Consider the following 22,319-nt stretch of genomic DNA (forward strand, 5'->3'; position numbering starts at 1 on the left):
TCTCCAGGCTTTGCGAAAAGGGAGAAGAAATGGAAGAAAAGAAGTACAAAGCCCCCCACCCCCGCCTCCCGCCCCATGAACGAACGAGGAAAAAGACCAGGGTGCACAACAATCCTCCAGCAAGGCTGCAGGGGAATATCGACGCGAAGATACCAGTTGTTCATGGATCCAGCGGAGAAGCGCCGCCACATTGTAAACACGAAGAGCTGGTAGGCCTAAACCCCCTCTTTCTCTACTCTGAGACAATTTAAGAGCATTGATGCGGGCCACCTTCCCCCTCCATACAAAAGAGCGGATAATAGATTGGTAAGAACGTTCGTCCGTACGAGAAATCCAGACGGGAATGGTTTGTAAGGGGTACAGCAGTTTCGGAAATATCACCATTTTTACCAAGGCCACACGACCCAGCAGGGATAGGGGGAGCGATTGCCACTTGAGACAAAGAGCTTTAATCCGTCCAATAGTAGCAGTGACGTTGGCATCATACAACTTACGGTGGTCTCTATAAAGCATAATGCCTAAATATTTCAGTTTCCCAGGTGCTATACCCACTCCCAATCCCTGACACCACGGTTCCACAGCGGAGTTTCCTAACAAAAGAGCCTCTGTTTTCTCGAAGTTAATTTTGAGACCGGAAAAGACGCCATAAGACCGGATAATCGACATTAAGGCTGGCATAGTCCGGTCAGCATGGTTAACATATAATAGCATATCGTCAGCGAACATGCTAATGCGAAATTCCCGGCTGCCCACCCGGAGACCCTCCAGCTGGGTGTCCCGGCGGATCTGGGCAGCTAAAGGCTCCAAGGAGAGAAGAAAGAGAAGCGGCGAGAGGGGACAACCTTGCCGTGTGCCCCTCCCAAGAGGGAAGGGATCCGAAACTCCACCGTTCACCAACAATTGAGAGTGAGGATTATGATACAACGCTAACAACCATGCAATGAAGTCTCCATGGATACCAAAACGTTCAAGGGTCCCAAAGAGATGGGTCCAAGAGACCATGTCAAACGCCTTCTCTACATCTAAGCTGGTAATAAGCGCTCTATCGGCGAGGTCATGAGGGGATTGGAGCACCGCAAGGACCTTCAAAAGGTTCATGGAGGCATGTCTGCCTGGTACAAAGCCCACCTGATCTTCATGAATTAGAGAAGGCAGAAAAACGTTGAGTCGTGCTGCAAGTATACTCGCCAAAATTTTTATATCCTGGTTGAGAAGTGATATAGGCCTATAAGACCCCAGAACATCAAGTGGCCGCCCCGGCTTGGGAAGAAGGATGACATGCGCTCGGTTGTGAGAATCCCCTGGAGGGGTAGCAGTGCGGAGACCCATAAAATAGTTCTGTAAAGAGAATAAAGCTGAAGGTTCCAAGAGTTTATAAAACTCTGGGCCGAGTCCATCAGGTCCCGGAGTCTTGGCTAGTTTGAGTTTTTTGATGGCCACCTGCAACTCCTCGCCTGTAATAGGGCCATTAAGAGTAGCACGTTGGACATCATTCAGACTAGGGAGAGAAATGCCCTGAAAGAACTGGTCACTAGTGGCCTCATCATAGGGTTGAGCGGCATAAAGATCGGAATAAAAGTTCACAAATTGTTGTGTAATAGCCTGCTGAGTAACATGAGTAGTTCCTTGTTTGTCTTTGATAGCAGTTATAGTGTGTCGCGCTTTATGAGGTCGCACCAGATTGGCCAACAACCCCCCCTTTTTATCACCCCACCGGTGTAATTTATATTTATAGCAATAAATGTTACGGCTAGCTCGTTGATCTAAAAGAAGATTAATTTTAGATTTAAGAGTACTTATGATCTGTCTGGTGTTATCATCAAGTCGAGAAATATGAAGATTCCTGTAAGCAGCAAGGTCTCTAGACAGAGAGAGAAGTTCGCTATCACGTCGTTTTTTCAAGGAGGCAGAGTAAGCCAGAATGTGTCCCCGCATGACTGCCTTAGCGGCTTCCCAATATATAACTGGGCCCACATCGTCCACAGAGTTGGTGTGAACAAATTCATCCCACTTCTTCTGGAAAAACTCACGGAACGAGGCGTCATTAAAGAGATGGGGAGACATTCGCCAAATACGACCCGCTGCCGGAGAGCCAAACTGTAAGGAGAGGCCTAAAAGGGCATGATCAGAAATCAGCGGCACAGAAATGCTGGCATCCATCAGGTTAGGGAAGAACGAAGCAGAGATAAGGATATAATCGATGCGCGAATAGGTCGAGTGGGGGTGGGAGTAGAAAGAAAAATCGTATTCATCTGGATGCAAGGTACGCCATGAGTCCAGTAGACCCAGTTCCTTCATGAGGAAGTGCACACCTTTGGTGAAATGTCCCTTCGGAACCGGTTTAGCGGGTTTGTGATCCCATTGGGGGTGAGCTACGAAGTTGAAGTCACCACCCAAAATGAGCGGTTGAGGCAGATGCGGAGCCAGGTGGCCCACCAAGGACACAAAAAATGCAGGGTTATAGAGGTTTGGAGCATAGACATTACATAATACTAAAGGATTGCCCCATAGTTCCCCAACCAGGATGATGTACCGGCCATGGGGGTCAGCAATCTGGCTGTGAATATGAAAGGGTATGTTTTTATGGATAAGGATAGCCACCCCGCATTTCCTAGTTGTATAAGAAGCATGGCACACCTGCCCCACCCAATCCCGGCGAAGCTTACCATGTTCGGTAGGCGTCAGATGGGTCTCCTGTAAGTAGGCAATGTCAGTGTGTTCCCTCTTAAGGTAGGCTAACAGTTTTGTGCGTTTAATAGGTGAATGGATCCCATCCACATTTAGGGATTTCACTTTCAATAAGGGCATAGCAAAGGAAGAGCACAGAGCAAGAAAAGACAGATATGAAGCAAACAAGTGAACCAGAAGGGGACATCCCAGCTATGTCCCTCCCCGGAAAAAATACACATCATCAGAATTGAAAATGCCAACAGTAAAATACCCCCACAAGCCCCATCAAACCGGCAGAGAAAACAGTCATACAACCCCAAGCATACCACCACACACATGCTAATCATACAATTCACTCCCGTCCCCTCCCTCCCCACCCCCACTTATTCCAGACCCAAACAGAGCATGGGAAATCCCCTGCTATACCCCAACCCTTAGAATCCCCAACCCTGTAGCCCCAGGCCGCACCAAATCAGACAGTGCACCGACCCCAGAGCCGCCAGAGTGTGGTAAGACCAGGGCCCCCTGAAAGATAAGATGCAAGGCAAACATAGCCGATAGTGACATCTGCAGCATGAATAGAGTCCCAAAGTCCAATAAGACAAATCCTGAGAGAGAATATCGAACTGTATAAAACAACAAAGAATCTCCATTTAACAAGTAACATGTGGAACCAGAAAAGTGCAGTGCACCGCACAATCTAGCCCCTGGTGAACAAAACTCGTGGAGAAACAAAGAAATATGCTGAACATTGGAGAAGAATACTTTCAATGTCCCTCGTCAGATATGGTCAGCGTACAGGGCTAAAAGCAACCACCCGAGGCCCTGTGGAAATAGAAGATTCAAGGACTGCGGCTGAAGAACACTGACCCACAGGCCACCACTGCCACTGGAACTAAATGAGGTAGCTGGTGCTGGAGGGCTTGCTGGGTGGGAAGCAGACATGGCGTTCCAAAGTTAGGTGGGCAACTGCCATCAGGAAAGGTTCATCCACCTCAGTCCCCTAAGGCATCCATCCAGCCGCCCCCGCATCCAACGCAACGAGGGGCAAGTGGCAATCATGGCTTACACCGTCACCTTCCTGCTGCCAACAGAGACAGGGAACACAAAACCTGGAAGGCTACATGGTGGCTCTCGAGAGGGCTAGTGCCGGGCCAATTCAGGAAGGATGCTAAGCCCCCTGTAATGGAGCCGGTAAAGATCTAATAAACCCCTCCAGCTCTTCAGGTGTGTTGTAGAAAGCTGTAGAGTTATTATAGGTCACTCTTGCCCGTGCAGGATACAGCAATGAGAAGCGGATATTGCGCTTAACCAACTCACTGCAGTGGGGCGCCATGGCTCGCCGCTTCGTGGAGACTTGAGGCGAGAAGTCCTGGAAGATGAGCACCTTACGACCCTCCAGATGCAGGTTAAGATCCCTTCCCTTACGGTATTGGGCCAGCACACGCTCCTTCATAGCATAATTGAGAAAACGTGCGATGACTGGCCAAGGCCGGGAATCTTCATCGCGGCGGGAGCCCAGTCTGTGAGCCCTCTCTATAGAAAATGGCGCCAGCTGGTCAGGCATAGCAAGAGCCTTGGGCAGCCACTCCTCCAGCCATGTGCGCAGATCGACATCCCTGATGGAAGTGGGGATCCCCACAAACCTCAAATTCTTGCGACGTCCTCTGTTTTCCATATCTTCAAGACGTTCCCCCGTGGCTGCATTCGCTGATTCCAGCGTGCGAAGGCGCTCTTCAATATTGGCCGTTACGTCCTCCTGCTGGGCTACCCTGTCTTCGACGCGCTGGAGCCGGCCGGCTTGCGAATCTAAACTTTCTTTGATACCTTCCATGAAGGTGTGTATGGTAGCAAGCTTGTCCTCCATAACTAGGGTCAGCGATCGCGTGAGCTCCTGAACCGCAGCAGCTTCCAGGGTGAAGACCGGCACCTCGTGGTGTTCCGCCATCTTGCCGTCCTGTCCCCTCTGCTTATCTCTCACAGTTCTGGCCGATTTCGCTGCCATCAACCCTGCCTAGCCCAAAGAAACGTTTCGGAGCAGAAGCAACACAGCGAGGCCGTTCAGGGTCGCAAAGTTAGTCGGCGTGCCGCTCGGTGAAAAGCTGGTGAAATTGCAAGGTATGTCAGCGCGGCCCTGAGCTACACCGAGGCACGTCCGTTCACCCTCCCGGCATCACGTGCCCCCCCTAATTTAGTTTTAACTGATTATTTGAACAGAAGACTTTTCCCAGAGAGAATCACTGTGAATGGCAGAGGCACTGAACCATGACTGATGTTGAAAATTAACCTACAGATTTTAAACAACATTCAGATGGGACAAGTTCCCTATGAGGAAAGGCTCAAGCAGTCAGAGCTCTTTAGCTTGAAGAAGAGGTGGCTCAGGGGAAATATGATAGAGGTCTATAAAATACTGAGTGGAATAGAATAGGTAGATGTGTCTCACTTGTTTACTCTTTCCAAAAATACTAAGACTAGGTGACAAGCAGTGAAGCTAAGTAGTAAATTTAAAACAAAGAGGAGAACCTATTTCTTCACTCAGCATGTAATTAAACTCTGGAATTCATTGCCAGAGAATGTGGTGAAAGCAGTTAGGCTGTCAGGGTTTAAAAAATTGGCTAATTCCCTAAAAGAAGAGTCCATAAGCCATTATTAAGATGGACTTGAGAAAATCCACTGCTTATTTCTAGGATAAGCAGCAAAAAATCTGATTTACTCTTTGGGATCCTGCCAGGTTCTTGTGACCTGAATTGACCACTGTTAGAAACAGGATACTGGGCTTGATGGACCTTTTCTCTGTCCTAGTATGGCAACTCTTATGTGCTTCTGATGAGAGCTTACATTAGATCAGGGGTGTCAAAGTCCCTCCTTGAGGGCCGCAATCCAGTCAGGTTTTCAGGATTTCCCCAATGAATATGCACGAGATCTATTAGCATGCAATGAAAACAATGTAAGCAAATAGATCTCATGCATATTCATTGGGGAAATCCTGAACACCCAACTGGATTGCGGCCCTCGAGGAGGGACTTTGTTTGACACCCCTGCATTAGATTATTAAATTAACTCTGTGTGTGTCCTAATACTTGTCCTCTGACAAAGCAGTGGAGATGAACATTGTATCATATTTGAGGAATTTTGGAATGGATGTGGAAAGTAGTGGTAGAACAAGGGTTGGGTCATTGGGTTAAAGACAAAATGTAGGTGGAGGGAATTGGTGTTGGGTTGCTTAGGAGAATTTATATGCCTTTGTACTCAAAATGAGTAAATATAGCCAATTAATCTTTTCTCTTCCATTGTTTTAAAATGTTTTCTTAATGTTTCTATTTGTAATGTTCTGTTTGTAATTGTTTAATAATTGATGCTACTTGTATACTGTATATTTTCTGTATTTTGTTCATCGATTAGAGCTTTTCTGAAGTATGGCAGTTTATAAATTTGAATGCATGCTTTAAATAGTTTATTATATAAGTAACTCTAGAGTATCATGTAACAGGACCAGGCTGATTTAGCCCTGGTTGTGTCCTGTGGGAGTGACTGTATCAAGTCCTAGAGGCCATCTTCATTTCTGTCTTTCAGAGGGATGCCTCACATATGGAAAACAGCCATATTCCATCCTCCCTGGAGCCAGAGGTAATAGAAACAAAACTTAGCATAATCCTTTTTGGCCCAGTTTGAACTTTTACAGCTCTTGCCCTGAATTCAGTTTAGGGTGTGGCAGACTGCTTGCTCCATTGGAAGAGCTGTCCCTAGTTTGAAAAGAATGGCTCCATGACTTCCAACTCCTTCATGTGAGACTGAAGATCGGAGTGGGGAACTTCATTCCTGAAGGACTGCCAGCAAGTCAGGTTTGCAGGATATCCCTTATGAGAGAGATCTGTGTTCTATTAAGTAGCTTGTATGCAGGCCTACCTCTTACATATTCATGAGCGATATCCTGCAAGCCTGACTGGTTGTGGCCTTTGAGAATCAAAGTTGTCCAGCTCTGCAAGAGAGAATGCATCAATAAGTTGTCTTCCAGTTTGTGATGATGGTTCTCAGCCATTACTATTACTGCTAATTATTTTTAGAGTACTACCAGATGTACACAGCGCTGTACAGAGTCACGAAGGAGACAATCCCTGCTCAAATGAGCTTACAATCTAAATCAAGACAAAAAGGAAGGCAGGGTAAGGGTTACAGTTAGAGGGGATGGTTGAAACTGCTGGCTAGGGTGCTGAGCAGAGGGGAGTAGGATTATGAGTTGAAAGCTATCTCGCAAAGGTGAATAAGATAAGGGAAAGGGCGTGACAGACTTCAGGCATACAGTGTCTCACTTCCGACTCACCACACAATTGTTTCCCACGTACTCACCTTTATAGGACCCCCAGGGATCCCTGAAGAAGACTTTTTGTCGAAACGCAGACTGTGTTGGGTCCTGTATCCCTAGCGGACTAGGTCCTTTAAGGCTTTTATGTGGATGATTCAAGGCATTCTTCAGTTACGTAAAGGGGAAGCGACCAGCGAGAGAGGAGGTGGGGCCGTTGGACGATGGGGATAGGAAGGGAGTGATAAAGGAGGATAAAGAGATAGCTGAGAGGTTGAACACGTTCTTCTCGTCGGTTTTCACGAGAGAAGATATATCTAATATACCGGACTCAGAGGAGCTCATGAGTGGGGAACAGGCTGAAAAATTGGAGCACATAGAGGTAAGTAAGGAGGATGTCCTCAAACAGATAGACAGGTTAAAATGTGGCAAATCACCGGGTCCGGACGGGATCCACCCAAGGGTTCTGAAGGAACTAAGACAAGAAATAGCGGACACAATCCAGCATGTTTGCAACCTATCCTTAAGAACTGGAGAGGTACCAGAGGACTGGAGATTGGCGAATGTCACACCTATCTTCAAAAAGGGATCGAGGGGTGACCCCGGGAACTACAGGCCGGTGAGCCTGACTTCAATTATAGGGAAGATGGTGGAAGCTATGATCAAGGACAGCATTTGCGAGCACATTGAGAGAAATGGCCTACTGAGAAAAAGCCAGCACGGATTCTGTAAGGGAAGGTCGTGCTTAACGAACCTTCTGTACTTCTTTGAGGGAATATGCAGTCGGGTGGACAATGGGGAACCCGTCGACATCATTTACCTCGATTTCCAAAAGGCTTTCGACAAGGTTCCACATGAAAAGCTGCTTAGGAAGCTGTGGAACCACGGGGTGGGAGGGGATGTGCACAGATGGATCGAGCACTGGTTGTCGGGTAGACTGCAGAGGGTCGGAGTAAAGGGCCAATTTTCTGACTGGCGGGGAGTCACGAGCGGTGTGCCACAGGGATCGGTGCTGGGGCCGTTACTCTTCAACATATTTATCAATGACCTGGAAAAGGAGGCAAAGTGCGAGGTTATAAAATTTGCAGATGATACCAAACTGTGCGGCAGAGTTAGCTCCAGGGAGGAGTGTGAGGACCTGCAAAGGGACCTAGACAAGCTGGAAGACTGGGCAAACAAATGGCAAATGCGCTTTAACGTGAAAAAATGTAAGGTCATGCATATAGGGAAAAAGAACCCGTTGTTCAACTACAAAATGGGGGGGGCATTGTTGGGAAAAAGCAGTCTTGAGAGAGACTTGGGTGTGCTGGTGGATGCATCACTGAAGCAATCTGCACAGTGCGCAGCGGCCTCGAAAAAAGCCAACAGGATGCTGGGCATCATAAAGAGGGGCATAACAACCAGGACGCGGGAAGTCATCATGCCATTGTACCGATCGATGGTGCGTCCTCATCTGGAATACTGCGTTCAATATTGGTCGCCGTACCTCAAGAAAGACATGGCGGTACTTGAGAGAGTCCAAAGGAGAGCAACGAAACTGGTAAGAGGGCTGGAACACTGCCCATACGCCGAGAGGTTGGACAGGCTGGGGCTCTTCTCTCTGGAAAAAAGGAGGCTCAGGGGTGATATGATAGAGACCTTCAAGATCATGAGGGGCATAGAGAGGGTGGATAGGGACAGATTCTTCAGGCTGAAGGGGACAACAGGTACGAGGGGGCATTCGGAGAAACTCAAGGGAGATAGGTTCAAAACAAATGCAAGGAAGTTTTTCTTCACCCAAAGGGTCGTGGACACTTGGAATGCGCTACCGGAGGAAGTGATCGGGCAGAGTACGGTACAGGGATTCAAACAGACACTGGACAGATTCCTGGGGGATAAAGGGATCGTGGGATACTGAGAAAGTATAGAAACCCAACCAGGTCGTGCATGTGTAAGACCGGAGGGCTAGGACTTCGATGGGAAGATAAGACTCATCAGGAAACCAAGGTGGCATGGGGGCCCCTTCTGATGATTTAGACAGGTCATGACCTGTTTGGGCCGCCGCGGGAGCGGACTGCTGGGCTAGATGGACCTATGGTCTGACCCGGCGGAGGCACTGCTTATGTTCTTATGTTCTTATGTGGATGAAATTATTTTAGAAACATAGAAAGATGACGGCAGAAAAGGGCCACAGCCCATCAAGTCTGCCCACTCTATTGACCCACCCCATTGAGTCTGAGTGCTAGTGACCTAGTTCCTTAACTTGACCCTCGTAGGGATCCCACGTGGATGTCCCATTTATTCTTAAAATCGAGCACGCTGGTGGCCTTGATCACCTGCACTGGAAGTTTGTTCCAGTGATCTACCACCCTTTCCGTGAAGAAATACTTCCTGGTGTCACCACTAAACTTCCCCCCTTTGAGTTTGAGCGGGTGCCCCCTTGTGACCGAGGGTCCCTTGGGAAAGAATATATCGTTTTCCACCTCGACACGACCAGTGACGTACTTAAATGTCTCAATCATGTGACGTACTTAAATGTCTCAATCAGTGACGTACTTAAATGTCACTCCACAGAGTTTTGGTTTTTTTTAGTGTAGAGAGAACAGAAATATACAATGAGACAGCTTCATGGACAGACTTGGATAACATAGTGGAGACGAGGAGAGGTGAAACAGTGGTGGAGAGCATGGAAGGATAAATGGCCAAAAGATTTTGAAACCTGTTGGTGATGATTGGGCATGGCTGAAGGGGGATGCGTAATTGTGAAGGTTATCAGATGATGATAAGAGATGGGGAGCAGTGAGGTGGAGAAGTTGAAGAGGGAGCAGTTAGACAAGAAGACAAGATCAAGGGAGCGGCCATGCTGGTAAGTGGGTCAAATGAGGAGGTTAAGGCAAGAAACTTAGAGACGTAAGTGTCAGAGGGATCGTCAGTATGAATATTAAAATCCTCAAGAAGGAAAGAGGGAGAAGTTGAATCAAGGAAGATGGAAAACCAAGGGTCAAACTCAGATAGAAAGGAGGAAGGGGACTTGTCATGGGGAAGATAAATGGCCACTATCTGGAGAAGTAGAGGAGTGAATAGGCAGACAGAGTGGACTTCAAATGAAGAAAAGCGGTGCGATTGGGATGGGAGAAGAGGTTGAAGTCTGCAAGAAGGAGAGAAAAGAAGCCCAACATCTCTACTTTGACCAATAGGACAAGGTGTATGGGAGAAGCCGTAGCCCTGATGGGAGAGGGCAGCAGCTGCAGCAGAGTCCTTAGGGTAAATCCACATCTCAGTCAGAGCAAGCAGGTGGAGGGAATGGGAGATAAAAAGGTCAAAGATGTAGGGCAGTTTGTTGGAGGCAGAGTGAACATTCCACAGAGCACATGAGAAAAGGAGAGAGGAAGATGGAAGGAGAGGAATAAGGTTGGGGCTGTTTCACATGTGGGGAAGCCGATGGCATGGAAAGCCAGGATTGGGATTGACATCCACTGCGGCGAACAGAAAGAGGAGTAGGAGAGTGCGTTGAAGCAAAGGGAGATAGTAGTAGCAGTGACGAAGACAGGAGGTGCTCAAAGAGAAAGGAGATGGATGAATGGAAGAGAGAAAATGTTTGAACTTGAGAGCGGAGAATAAGGTAGATGACAAAATGGCTGGTGAGGGGATAGAAAAAGAAGGATAGTGAGGACTTATGGCGTGGAGTGGAAGAGGATAGGGGGTAAGGTTGGGGAGAGTGATTACGAGAAGCAGAAAGTGAAATAGCGCCATAAGGAGAGGAATAGATAAAGAAAACAGAAATGTAAAAAAGTGTGGTAGAAAGACAAGGGAGACGCGAAGGAGCGCACTAAGGAGCACATTTAATTATTCCAGTAAAAGAGTGTCTTGTAAAAGTCTACATCAATATAAATTTATTTCCTGAAATCTAAATGGGTTTTTTTCTCTAGCTTGTCCGGCGAGTACAGACCCTGTTACAGTTCCTTTTCAGCCTCCAGGTAAGACTCGCGCTCTCTCTCTCTCTCTCTCTCTCTCTCTCTCTCTCTCTCTCTCTCTCTCTCTCTCTCTCTCTCTCTCTCTCTCTCTCTCTCGTTCCCTCTTAAAGATGTGTCCAAATCATGGTTTGGATATGTTGATAATATGGTTCCTTTATGAGGTCTGCAGTGCTCTTTTCAAAAAATGAATATACTTTTAAAATTGTTTTGCCTACAAGCAGATGGAAACAGTGGGAGAGTTTGCCTTAAAAATGGACTGTGTCACATTTCAAGTGGATTGCTCTGTCTTTCAGGCAGTGATAACCCAACAGGACAGTTACATTGAAATGCAGAGAGTACTGCTCTTGGATTGGGAGAAACAATATCGATTCCAGCCTTTTCGCGGGAACTGGCTCCTGGAGCAGGAGAAGCAGCGGAATTTTGAGAAGCAGAAGGAGGAGCTGGCCAATGTGCAGAAGCTGCAAAACCAACTGCGGCAGGAGCAGCAACGCTGGGAGCGGGAGCGTGACCGACAGCAGAGGGAGCACGAGTTCACAGATGCACAGCTGCGGAAGCGGGAGGAGGAGGCTCAGCGACTGCAGGAGCGCCTCGGCCAGGAGAGAGAGGAGCTGGAGGCTCAGCGGGAGGCCTACCAGCATGACCTGGAGAGGCTGAGGGAGGCCCAGCGGGCAGTCCAGAAGGACCAGGAACGTCTTGAACAAATTAAAAAGCTCAAAAAGGCGAGTGCAGTAGCGAGCACAGTTTCACCTGAAATGGTGCAGGTTAGAATTTTAAGTATATCAGCCTATTTTACAGTGCACCAAATTGTTCATTGTGTTGGTTATCTTATTGGGTCGTTGGCAGGCTAAACAGTCCGTTCTCTATGTATTTTTAAAACATGCAAATTTGTTATGCCTTAGGGACTTTTGGTGATAAGATAATGAACCAAACCTACAATGTTTCTAACCCACATCCAGATTATAAATGGAAATGCTACAGATTGACTACACAAATCTAAAGACATTTAAAGTGTTCCATCTTAAGCCTTGTTTTATTTCCATTTTAACTTACAATTAAAATCAAAGAGCTCAAACCACTCACTTTGCTGAAGGAGCCCCCCCACTGTGCCCTGCCCTGTGTGGTGCTGTGATCTGGCTTTTTATGTGTAATGGGCCAGAGCTGTGAGCTCAGAGGCCGAGGGGGACCACTTTGTGGCAACAGGTCCATGCCAAGATGGATCCATTAAGGGAGCAAAAGGATAGATAAAAACCTATTTTAGGCCAAGAAAGGAAAGTTAATTTCCTGTCTTCCCTATCATAGTCAATTGTTCTTTTTTACAGGAGTGCAGGGAAGGAAATCGACTCTTCCAGAAGGTTTTAAATTACAGTCAAACCTCAGTTTGCGAGTAACCCGGTTTGTGAGTGTTTTGCAAGACAAGCAAAACATTCTCGCAAAACTTGTCTCGCAAACCGAGTGTTGATTCGATTTGCGAGCACCCCCCCCCCGATAACCGGCATCGCTTCCCCCGCTCGCAAAGGCCCCCCCCCCATGTGAACCGGCACCCCCGGCGAGAGGGAGAATTAGAAGTCCTTGAGCACATGCATGCTCAAGGCTGGCAGAAGCAGGAAGATCTTCTAGCGGCACCGGCACATCCTGTGGGCTGCGTGCCAGTGCCAGACCGGGGGGGGGGGGTAAGTTTAAGTTGTTCGTGCGGGGAGTGCTGGTTCACGCGGAGGGGGGTCTTTGCGAGTGGGGGGGGAGCGGGGGGGGTTGGGAACATATCAAAGCGAGTTTCCATTATTTCCTATGGGGAAACTCGCTTTGATATACAAGTATTTTGGTTTACGAGCATGCTTCTGGAACGAATTATGCTCGTAAACCAAGGTTCCACTGTATGTGGCATGCTTTCAGAATCAAATATGTCCATAGATTTGATATTTCAGGTAATGAAAAATTTAGTATGCTTGGATAGAAAACATCTTTCTGATTCTGATTGGGCTAGTTCTGAGAGGCTCCTTCTCTGATGTTTCTGATAAGTGCCCAGTAATCTGTAGGACATCAAGCAGGTTTTCTAAGCGAATCCCTAATAAATTACATAATAGCAACGTAAATGAGAGCAAGAAAAAACTGCAGTTTTTAGCGCACAGAGCCGCGCTGAATGCTCCGTGCTGTTCCCAACGCTCATAGAGTTCCTATGAGCGTCAGGAGCAGCGCGCAGCATTCAGTGCGGCTCCTGGCGCTAAAAACTGCTAGCGCAGTTTAGTAAAAAGGGGGGGGGGGGTAAGTTTACTCAGGAAGGTTGTTGGGTTTGTACCTGCTGCGCAGAGCAGGATATGTCCCTGTGCTCTTGTTGGGGATTGCTTTCCCCGTACTCATATCCTCTGCTGCGCAGGGTGATGCAACCGCAAAAGTGATCTCTCAGTATGGTATTGCCCGCAAGATTTTCTAAGAGTGGGGCACCCCCTCGATGGATCTTTTTACCGCTCACCTCAACAACAGTCCCTCAATACTGCTTTAGGCTCGGATCACATGGCAGCCTAGCATCGGATGCCGCCTTCCTTGGTTAGGGGGAGGGCCTTTTGTATGCGTACCTTGCTGAAACTCAAGCAGGTCCAGGGCACCTTACTGACTGAGGCCGAGTTGGTTTTCTTTTCTTCTGGAGTTGTCCAACCTTTATCACACAGAATGAGGGGTCTCTTCTGCATCCCAGTCCCTGCTTCAATTCCTTGTGACTCTGGGAAAATCACTTAACCTTCCATTGCGCCAGGTACAAAATAAGTACCTTTATATAATATGTGAACCAGTTTGATTGTAACCGCAGAAAGGCAGTATTCCCCATTCCCCCTGACTCTCACGGTTTGGATGTCGACAACAGATAATTTGCATCCCTTCAACTGCCTAAAGGTGTCTCCAAAATCCTGCTGATTTCCAAGAAAGATTCCACCATGAGGTGCTATACTTTTAAGTGAAAGAGGTCTGTTTTCTGATGTGAGATTAGAGCCCTAGATCCTCTCTCTTATCCTACACAAAAACTGCTTTAGTACTTTATACATCTCTTTGTGTCTGGTTTAAAAACCAACTCTGTAAGAGTTCACCTCAGTGCAATTAGTAGTTTCCAATGTGTGGGAGGTAAGCCCATCTCTGTACAGCCTCTTGTTCGCTTCATGAGAGGTTTGTTGCTGATAAAGCCAACCATCAAACCTCCAACTGTGTCATGAGACCTCAAAATTGTTCTCACCAAGCTAATGAAAGCTTCTTTTGAGCCACTTCACTCCTGAAGTACCTGACTTGGAAGATCCAGATTTTGGTGGCTGTCACTTCCGTTCATAGGGTCAGTGAGCTTCAGGCCCTAGTAGTGGATCCACCTTACAGAAGATTTCATCATAACAGAGTAGTTATCTGCATGCATTCTAAATTACTTAGAACATAAGAGCAGCTATACTGGGTCAGACCAATGGTCCATCCAGCCCAGTGTCCAATCCAGGTTTTAAGTACCTGGCAGAAACCCAAACAGTAGCCGATCCAGGGCAAACAGTGACTTCGCCCATTTCTGTCTTAAAAGCAGACTGTGGTCCTTTCCTCCAGGAACTTGTCCAAACTTTTCTTAAACTGAGCTATGCTGACCACTGTTATCACATCCTTTTTCAACAAGTTCCAGTGCTTAACTATTCTTTGCGTAAGAGGTTTTTTCTCCTATATGTTTTTAAACTATTTCTATGTAATTTTAGTGACCCCTGTTTTTTGTACTTTTTGAAAGGGTGAAAAGTTGATTCACTCTCACACTGCTACACCACTCAGGATTTTGTACACCTCAATCATATTCCTCCTCAGCAGTCTCTTTTCTAAGCTAAAGAGCCCAAACCTCTTTAGTCTTTCCTCCTATGAGAGAAATTCCATCCCCTTTGTCAATTTGGTTGTTCTTCTCTGAACCTTTCCCAATCACTAATAATAATACCCTAAACGTTCATGCGCACTCCTACCTGCGTGTTCCATGATCGTAGCTCCGTGGCTGGCAGAATGTTAGTGTGGTGCGTGTGCGCACGTTCAGAGCTGACATCGGGAGAGAAGGAGGCAGCGGCAACCGAGCGACGTCATGGCCGTTATAAAAAGCGGGTCAAGGGGTTGTACGAGGGTGACGGTAGTCGTTGAAGAAGAGCATGAAATAAGGAGGTATCAAAAATCTACTGAGCTGTTGATTAGGAAACTCCCTTTCCAGCGTTTGGTACAAGAAATTGCACAGGATTTCAAAACAGACTTGCGTTTCCAGAGTGCTGCTATTGGAGCTTTGTAGGAAGCAAGTGAAGCATATTTGGTTGGCTTATTTGAGGATACTAATCTGTGCCATTCATGCTAAGAGAGTTGCAATCATGCCCAAGGACATCCAGTTGGCTAGAAGAATTCGGGGCGAGAGAACTTAAGTTTTCATAGGTCTAAGATCTTTCTTCTTTTTATTTTTTGGGCGGGGAACGGGAGGGAGGGAAAGAGACAGACAGACACACAGACAGCGGCCAACGAGAGAGAGAGAGAGAGAGAGAAAGAGACAGAAAGACAGACAGACAGTGACCAAGGAGAGAGAGAGAGATAGAAAGACAGACGGACAGCGGCCAACGAGAGAGAGAGATAGAGACAGAAAGACACACAGACAGTGGCGAAGGAGAGAGAGAGAGAGAGACAAAAAAAGACAGACAGACAGCGGCCAACAAGAGAGAGAGAAAGAGACAGAAAGACACACAGACAACGGCCAAGGAGAGAGAGAGAGAGAGAGAGACAGACAAAAAGACAGACAGAAAGCGGCCAACAAGAGAGAGAGAAAGAGACAGAAAGACACACAGACAACGGCCAAGGAGAGAGAGAGAGAGACAAAAAGACAGACAGCGGCCAACAAGAGAGAGAGAAAGAGACAGAAAGACACACAGACAGCAGCCAACAAGAGAGAGAGACAGAAAGACAGATAGCGGCAAACGAGAGAGAGAGAAAGAGACAGACAGACACACAGACTGCGGCCAACGAGAGAGAGACAGAAAGAAAGACAGACAGACAGCGGCCAACAAGAGAGAGAGAGAAAGAGACAGAAAGACACACAGACAGCAGCCAAGGAGAGAGAAAGAGACAGAAAGACAGACACACAACAGCAGCCAAGGAGAGAGAGAGAGAGACAGAAAGACAGACACACAGAGAGTGGTCAAGGAGAGACACAGAAAAAAAGAAAGACAGACAGCGGCCAAAGAGAGCGACACAAACAGAAAGAAAGACAGACACATCTATTCTAGCACCTGTTAATGTAACGGGCTTAAATACTAGTTCTACTATATCTTTCTTGAAATATGGTGACCAGAACTGTGTTCAATACTCAAGGTGAGGACACACCGTGGAGCGATACAGAGGCATTATAATATTTTTGGTCTTATTTACCATCCCTTTCTTAATAATTCCTAGCTTCCTGTTTGCTTTTTTTGCTTCAGCCGCACACCTGGCAGAAGATTTCAGCATAGTGTCTAGAATGACACCCAAATCTTTTTCATGGGTGCTGACTCCTAAGATGGAAACTAGAATAAGGTAACTATGATTTGGATTATTCTTCCCGATGTGCATCACCTTGCATTTGTCCACATTAAATTTCATCTGCCATTTGGATGCTCAGTCTTCTAATTTCCTAAGGTCTTCTTGCATTTTTACCAGTCCTCATGTGTTTTTGACAACTTTGAATAGTTTTGTGTCATCTCACTTGTTTCAATTTTCCAGATCATTTATAGATATGTTAAATAGCACCAATCCCAGTACAAATCCCAGTACAAATCCCACTATTTACTCTCCTCCATTAAGAAAAATGGCTGTTTAACCCTACCCTCTGTTTTCTATCCAATAACCAATTCCTAATCCACAACAGAACATTGCCTCTTATCCCATAACTCTTTAATTTTCTCAAGAGTCTTTCATGAGGAACTTTGTCAAAAGCTTTCTAAAAATCTAGATACACTACATCAACTGGCTTATCCACATGTTTATTCACACCTTCAGAGAAATGAAGCAAATTGGTGAGGTAAGACCTCCCTTGGTTGAACCCTTGTTGAATCTGTCCCATTAAACCATATTTGTGTGCATGTTCCTTAATTTTATTTTTTTATATTAGTTTCCACTATTTTGCCCGGTACTGAAGTCAGGCTTACCAGTCTGTAATTTCCCAGATCTCCCCTGGAACCCTCTTTAAAAATTTTCATAACATTGGCCACCCTCCAATATTCAGGTGGTACAGATGTTAGCAACGGTTACAGATCACTACCAACAGATCAGCAATTCATGTCTGAGTTCTTTCTGTTCCCTGGGATGTATACAATCTGGTCTAGATGATTTATCACTCTTTAACTTATCAATTTGATTCAGTGTGTCTTCAAGGCTCACTGAGATTTCTTTTTGTTCCTCTGAATTGTCACCCTTGAAAACCATTTCCATAAATACTTAAGCAAAGAATCATTCAGTCTTTCTGCTATGGCTTTATCTTCTCCAAGTACCCCTTTTTCCGCTTGATGATCCAATGGTTCCATGGATTCTCTTAGGTTTTTTGCTTTTTATATACCTGAAAAAGTTGTTACTATGAGTTTGCCTTTTTGGCAAAGTTCTATATTTTCTTTTAGCCTTCTTTATCGGGGCTTTGCATCTAACTTGGCATCGTTTGTGTTGCTTATTTTGTTTCATTTGGATCCTTTTTCCATTCTTTGAAGGATGTTATTTTGGCTCTAATAATCTCTTTCACTTCATCTTTTAACCATGATAGCTGCTGTTTTCTCTTTCCACCTTTGTTAATACATGGAATACATCTGGTCTGGACTTCCACAATGGTATTTTTAAATAAAGTCCATGCGTGCTTTAAAGTCCTAACCTTTATCACCAATATTTATAGCTTCTTGTTAACCAATTTCCTCATTTTATCATTGTCGCCCTTTCGAAAATTAAATGCTGCTACAGTAGATTTCTTTAATGACTTCACTGCAGATATCAATTAAAATTTGATCATGTTATGATCACTGTTTCCTCTTGTGCTATGCTCTGCTTTCCAGTAAGGACTAATCTAAAATAACTTCCCCACTTGTTGGGTTCTGGACCAGTTACTCCAAGAAGCAGTCATTTATTGCATCTAGGAATATTACCTCCCCAGCACTCTCTGATGTAACATTTATCCAGTCAATATGAGAGTAATTCAAATCAAACACAATACCACTTTAGTCCTTAAAATAATTTTTCTAGTGGAGGTAATTCAAATTACCCATTATTATTGCTCAGTTTGCCAGGTTTCCTAATCTCTGTAAACATTTCTTCATCCATTTGCTCATTCTGTTCTGGGGATGGTAGTACAGCCCTACTTGGGTACTCCTTCCCTTCACACATGGAATTTCTATCCATATGGATTTTACCTGCTATCTATGTCATGCAGAATATTTATTTTGCTTGATTCAGTTCCCTCTTTAACATAAAGAGCAATCCCCCTCCAATTTTATCTACTGTTATCATTGCAATATAATTTGTACCTTGGTAACACAGTGTCCTGTTGAGAGACCTGGTGGAAGGAGGACAATTATATCTACCTCTTAATTTAGTGCTATATAGTCTAAATCTCTCATCTTAATTTTTAAGTTTCTAGTATTTGCATGCAAACACTTCAAATTGTGTTTTTTCCTTGCATCTATAGCAGTGTCCTGCAAACTTTTTGGCGCTGCATCACATTAAACCCGGTGCCGCATCTGGAAGTGTACGGACATTGACACGATGTCACATGCATGCATGACATCATCACGTCGCTGTCTGTGCATGCACAGAGACCCTCCGTCCCCGACCCTGAACTTGTCACTTCGCTAAGAGAGTCACATCCTGTAAACAATGCGTTGACGCCTCTCCTCCTTGCCGGCATTTTGCGGCACACCTGGAATCTGCTGAGGCACACAGTCTGTGATACACTGGTCTACAGTCTACTTAGAAATTGACAAGTTGACTGTAAAGGTCATCTCTGATGAAACCGGCCTTTCCCACAGCCACATGCGATTTCAACACTCCGGCTGCTCGTAGGAAACAAATTTAGAAATTGCCTGCCGCGAAGGTAAGGGGCAGGGAGGGAGAAAGGGAGGAAAGGTGGGGTGGAGAAGAGCAGACGCTGAAGGGCCCTGAGGAAGGTAGGGTGGAGAGGAACAGCCGCTGAATGAAACTGGGAAATGTGGGATGGAGAGGAACAGATGCTGAAGGGAACTGGGGAAGGTGGGGTGGGGAGGAACAGCCGCTGAAGTGAACTGGGGAAGTGGGGTGCAGAGGAACAGAAGCTGAAGGGAACTGGGGAAGGTGGGGTGGAGAGGAACAGATGCTGAAGGGAACTGGGGAAGGTGGAGTGAGGAAGAACAGATGCTGAAGGGAACTGGGGAAGGTAGGGTGGAGAGGAACAGATGCTGAAGGGAACTGGGAAATGTGGGGTGGAGAGGAACAGCCGCTGAAGGGAACTGAGGAAGGTGGGGTGGGGAGGAACAGACGCTGAAGGGAACTGGAGAATGTGGGTTGGGGAGGAACAGATGCTGAATGGAACTGGGGAAGGTGGGATGGAGAGGAACAGATGCTGAAGGGAACTGGGGAAGGTGGAGTGGGGAAGAACAGATGCTGAAGGGAACTGGGGAAGGTGGGGTGGAGAGGAACAGATGCTGAAGGGAACTGGGGAAGGTGGGGTGGAGAGGAACAGACCAATTGGGGGGGGTGGAGGGAGAGATGGAAGGAAGAGGCACAGTAACAGAGCATATGGAAGAGACAGAGAAGGCAGACAGTGGATGGAAGGAAATGAATGAGGAGAAGATGAGGAAAGCAGAAACCAGACAACATAGGTAGAAAAAAAATTATATTTATATATATATATATTTTTTTGCTTTAGGATAAAGCAGTATATTAGTTGTGTTGATAAAAATTTATAAACAAAGCCTTGCCAGCTGAACATCTCTTTCTCTAGTTCAGCAGCCAGAACTTTGATTTATAAGGAAGGAATAAGCGAAATATTGCAGTACTGAGGCTTGTATGGATGCTGCGGGGACAGTAGTCGCGGGGAGGGGCAGAGACATTGGTCGCAGGGATGGGGCGGGGACAGTGGTTACGGGGATGGGCTGGGACAGTGGTGGCGGGGACGGGGACAAATTTTTTCCCCCGTGTCATTCTCTTCTTTAGATCTTTCAACCCATGCCTGTAAAAGGTTATCCTGTAAAAAACAAAGTTGTTAAAGGTTTTCTGTGTTTAAAATATACAGTCATTAAACAACGCATCTCCATTTCACTCTTCTGCTGTTTAGATTAAGCATGCCTATATGCCTGAAAATATTGTTGAAGATTTTTGCATCCTGTTAAGATGATCACGACTGCTTAGTCTGCTCAGTTAAAACTGGATTCCTGAAGAATGCTTATTACTGCATTTTCTCTTTATTATTAATATAAAGTATTCTTTCTTCTATGAAAGGGAGATTCTGTGCTACAAATGGCATTCTGTGCAGTGGTTTGTGTATCTTTGACATTAATAATAATAGTATTAGGATCATCCATGTCTTGGTTTAACTGCACAATGCAGATCACTGATTTATTTGGAATTTTACAATGGACACATGGTAATACCTGGGAGAAATTCTCCTTTAGTATTTGGGTATGGAATGCACAGTCAAACCAGCTGTGTGTATTGCTGACTAGCACAATTCTTTCATTATTGCCAAATCACAAGTAATTTGAAATTAAAGCAGCTGACGAGAGAATGACGATGGGACAAATTTATCCCTGTCCCTGTGGGATCTGTCTCCATTGCCGTCCTGATCCCTGCAAGTTCTATCCTTCTTCCTGCTCCATCCCTGCAAGCTCTGTCCTCCTTTGCCCAAGCTTGCAGGAATGGGACAGGGACAGAATTTGAGGGGATAGGGATGAAGCTAGATCCCACGGGAACAAATTTGTCCCTGTGAAATTCTCTCAGCAGAAATCTTCAGCTGATGATGATGCAAGCCACAGGAAAGCCTGCCCTTTAAAATAGAGGTCTGCACGGGAACGAGGATCACGGGAATCCCGCGGGTCCCGCGGAGACCCCCCCTCTGGCCCAAGGAACTCCCACGGGGATACCCCTCTAGCCAACGGGACTCCCATGGGGATGGAAGGCTTTGGAAGCAGGGTTCGTCCATATAATATAATGGACACGTCAGCCTTAGTAAAAGAGGGGGGTTTATAAGTTAATTACCTGAACAGAAAACAAAAAAAGGGTTCCACCAAAGAGATTCCACAAGGAAAACAGCGGCGCAAACACAAAAAATACTGTGGAATTGATGATCCTGTCAGAAGTAATTGCTGCTTTTTATGGGGACGGGCGGGGATGGAGGTAATTCCTTGCGGGGATGGGTGGGGATGGAGAGGATCCTGGCGGGGATGGGTGGGATTTCTGTCCCCGCGTAACTCTCTACTTTGAAATGCCCCTGTTTCTCTCTTAACACCTTTCTGTGCTTCTTCCCAAAGAATCAAAAGTGCCTAGTTCAATTAATTTACATTATATCTTTATTTCAGAGTCTATCTCATTCAGCAAGCTTCAACGGCGAGGGAATGCTAGGTGGTGAAGGGTTGCTCCAGCATATACCGAGGCCAGCTTCTTCTATATCAGGACTGGACTATGCAGAGCGGTCGGAGGTGAGCCGCCGGGACAGTGCTGGCCTGGAGAGTCGCCCCACCATGAAGAATGAAGTGCCAATACATCTGCTGAGTGCAACCAACCAAATCCAGAAGCAGGCAGCTGTGCAACAGCAGATTCCCACCAAGCTGGCAGCATTTACTAAAGGGGGGAAAGAGAAGAGTGGGAAAGGCAAAGCCTCACACAGGACCGAGAGCTCAGGTTAGCATCTGCCACTTGCAGTACTCAGTCCAACTTATTGTTTAACCAGCTCTTTCTAGTTCAGTGTTCTTCAATGCAAGGCCCAGGGACCAATGGCTGCCCTTGGAGACCTCTGGGGTGGCCTTCATCGTCATTCTGGCTTTTTTTTTTCTGCCTCTCTAACCAAACTCATAACAGAAGTTTATTTTACTTATTTATTGCAGTTTCCCCTTTTATAGGTATATGTTTTAAATGTCAATTTAATTTTTCTTTTAAATAACTTTATATTTGTATTTATATGAGTATTTAGAAATAATACAAATATAAAGTTATAAAAGAATATATATAAAAAAAACCTAAAAAAACTATAAAAAGATCGATGAAGACTCTGGTGCTAATGAAACTGTGAATGAAATCTACACACAGCCTGCACCGCTGAGGTCTTAAAGTGGGATCAAATTGTAATTATCTAAGGTTACTTGTGGTTTTTGACTTAATTTATGCGGGTGCACACCTGGCAGGGCCTCCGCGTGTGCGGATCGCCGGATTTGATGGACCATAAGTCTGAT

The 22,319-nt window shown here is 45.9% G+C and overlaps 1 protein-coding gene across 4 annotated transcripts in view; it reads left to right on the forward strand.

The window, feature by feature from the left end:
• The window catches only part of ARHGEF18 (Rho/Rac guanine nucleotide exchange factor 18), a 250,998-nt gene that overhangs the window by 212,335 nt on the left and 16,344 nt on the right, over positions 1-22,319 (forward strand). For all 4 annotated transcript variants that reach the window (XM_033956918.1, XM_033956915.1, XM_033956916.1 and 1 more), the window contains 4 exons: positions 6,244-6,297; positions 10,879-10,926; positions 11,217-11,684; positions 21,450-21,771. In XM_033956918.1, the coding sequence (XP_033812809.1) occupies positions 6,244-6,297; positions 10,879-10,926; positions 11,217-11,684; positions 21,450-21,771 (892 nt within the window). The remainder of the gene's footprint in view (positions 1-6,243; positions 6,298-10,878; positions 10,927-11,216; positions 11,685-21,449; positions 21,772-22,319) is intronic.

Source organism: Geotrypetes seraphini, chromosome 8 (genome assembly GCF_902459505.1).
Source record: "Geotrypetes seraphini chromosome 8, aGeoSer1.1, whole genome shotgun sequence".
Taxonomy (NCBI): domain Eukaryota; kingdom Metazoa; phylum Chordata; class Amphibia; order Gymnophiona; family Dermophiidae; genus Geotrypetes; species Geotrypetes seraphini.